The sequence below is a fragment of the Phaseolus vulgaris genome, chromosome 7 (genome assembly GCF_000499845.2).
Source record: "Phaseolus vulgaris cultivar G19833 chromosome 7, P. vulgaris v2.0, whole genome shotgun sequence".
NCBI classification, from domain to species: domain Eukaryota; kingdom Viridiplantae; phylum Streptophyta; class Magnoliopsida; order Fabales; family Fabaceae; genus Phaseolus; species Phaseolus vulgaris.
The window spans coordinates 5,255,280-5,257,921 of NC_023753.2; the positions used below are offsets into that span (position 1 = coordinate 5,255,280).

The following is a 2,642-nucleotide window of genomic DNA, read 5'->3' on the forward strand; positions in this document are numbered from 1 at the left end:
TGTACGTTAATTAGATATTGTACGTTAATTAGATATTGTACGTTAATTAGATATTGTACGTTAATTAGATATTGTACATTAGTTAGATATTGTACGCATTTTTTTTAGGGATGTTACATTATGGTATCAGAGCTGTTCGAACCTTAGGAGACCTAAGGGTTATGGGATTGTTTATGTGTGCTTTAGTTAGGTTGTTAGTAAAACTACATAGTTATGATTTTTTAGATTCATCCTAAATCTTTCTTTTCTGTTGTATAGCATGTCTCCTAGACCTCCTATCCCTCCCCAACCTTCTTCTGAGATGAACCAGATTGCCAGGGCTATTGAGATGATGGCAAATGCTATTCAACAACAGAATATGGCAATGGCTCAGAATCACCAGGCAGCAATGAATCATTGGGAGACTGCTAGATCTGGTGCAACAGCTTCCCATGTCAGTCAGTCTCAGGAGCAGATGGGACTGACAGAGTTCATGAGACACAACCCACCTAAGTTCACTGGGAATGCCACTCCTGACCAAGCAGACCAATGGATAAGAGATTTAGAGAAGATCTTTAGGGCAACCTCCTGCCCTGAGGATAAGAAATTGGTATTTGCTACATATTTATTGTCTGGAGAAGCAGAGTTCTGGTGGATGGGAGCTCAACAGATGATGGAAGCTAGAGATGAAGTATTAGACTGGGAGAGTTTCAGAGTGAAGTTTTTAGAGAAATATTTTCCAGATAGTGCAAGGTTTGCAAAGGAAGCTGAATTCCTCAGGTTGGAACAGGGAGAGATGTCAGTGAATGCATATGCTACTAGGTTTGAGTACCTAGCCAGATTCTACACCCAAGCTACCTCTGAGGCTTGGAGGTGTAGGAAGTTTGAAGAAGGTCTAAAACATGAGCTGAAGAAGACTATAGCTCCTATGTGCATTAGAGAGTTTCCTGCCTTGGTGGAGAAGGCAAAGATGGTGAGACCCTGGAAAATGGTGATTCCAGGGTGATCAGATCACACCAAGGAGGGTCTTCCAGTGGGAAGGCCAAGGTGCAGCATCAACAACATAAACCTTATGCTAGACCTCCACAACATAGGACAGGAACATCTCTACCACAGTTTCAGCAACAACAACCATGGAGACCCACATGTTATCACTGTGCTGGACCCCATTTGAAGAAAGATTGTCCTCAACTTTCATCGGAGAGAAAGTGTTATACTTGTCAGAAAGAAGGACATCTATCAAAAGATTGCCCTAATAGGAGGAGGATAATTCCTGGAGGTAACTTGCAGTCAGGAAGAGGAGGAGGTGGTAGACCCCAAGCAACTGGAAGGGTGTTTGCTATGTCAGGAGCTGAAGCATCTCAGTCAGGTAACTTGGTACAAGGTGTATGTTATATAGCTGGTAGATATGTGAAAGTTTTATTTGATTCTGGAGCGACACACTCTTTTGTGTCGAGTTTATGTGTAGCGGAGTTGGGTCTTCTAGTAAAGGAGTTGTCGTTTGAATTGTTGGTCTCTACACCAACATCAGGAAAAGTTTTAACCTCTACAGTTTGCTCTGAATGTCCAGTAATAGTAGAGGGACGCAGGTTCAAAATAAATTTGATCTGTCTACCTCTTCAGGACTTGGATGTTATCTTAGGGATGGATTGGCTATCTGCCAATCACATTCTCATAGATTGTGGTCAACAGAAAATAGTGTTTTCAGATTCCAAGAAGTCATATGGGATGTCTGCTCAGCAAGTGTGGTCAGAATTGAAAGAAGGATCAAAGTGTTTTGTAATCTTAACTCAGATGGAAGTTAAGAATGAAGAAGAAATGAGTAGTATACATGTGGTGAAGGATTTCATGGATGTATTTCCAGAAGAAATACCTGGATTACCTCCTAAGAGAGAAGTAGAATTCTCTATTGATTTGGTACCTGAAGCTGGGCCAGTGTCAATGGCACCTTACAGAATGGCTCCAGCAGAGTTGATTGAACTAAAGAAGCAAGTTGAAGATTTGTTGGAGAAACAATTCATCAGACCAAGTGTATCTCCATGGGGAGCTCCGGTGCTTCTAGTTAAGAAGAAAGATGGAGGGTCTCGGTTGTGTGTAGATTACAGACAGTTGAATAAGTTGACCATCAAGAACAAATATCCTCTGCCCAGAATTGATGATTTGATGGATCAGTTACATGGAGCCTCAGTATTCTCAAAGATTGATCTGAGATCTGGATACCACCAGATTTTGGTAAAGGCTGAAGATGTTCAGAAGACAGCCTTTAGGTCTCGTTATGGACACTATGAGTATGTGGTGATGCCGTTTGGAGTAACAAATGCTCCAGCTTTGTTCATGGATTACATGAATAGAATTTTTCGTCCTTTCTTGGATAAGTTTGTTATAGTCTTTATAGACGACATACTTATTTATTCAAGGACTAAGGGAGAACATGAAGAGCATCTGAAGACAGTGTTGGAGATTTTGAGGGAGAAGCAATTATATGCTAAATTCTCTAAGTGTGAGTTTTGGCTGAAGGAAGTCAACTTCTTAGGGCATGTAATATCAATTCAGGGGATCTCAGTGGATCCAGCCAAAGTGGAGGCAGTGCTTCAATGGGAACGTCCAAAGACAGTGACTGAGATAAGGAGTTTTGTGGGTCTAGCTGGCTACTATCGGAGGTT

At 41.4% G+C, this 2,642-nt stretch overlaps 1 protein-coding gene across 1 annotated transcript; it reads left to right on the top strand.

The window, feature by feature from the left end:
- Positions 1-259: 259 nt before the first annotated feature.
- Positions 260-985, top strand: LOC137828008 (uncharacterized). The gene has a single exon (XM_068634398.1). It carries the CDS (start codon positions 260-262, stop codon positions 983-985), a length of 726 nt encoding a protein of 241 aa, XP_068490499.1.
- Positions 986-2,642: the final 1,657 nt, after the last annotated feature.

Bases quoted from the DNA above. Each gene is read 5' to 3' on its own strand.
- LOC137828008 (XM_068634398.1), top strand. From the start codon at position 260: ATGTCTCCTAGACCTCCTATCCCTCCCCAACCTTCTTCTGAGATGAAC.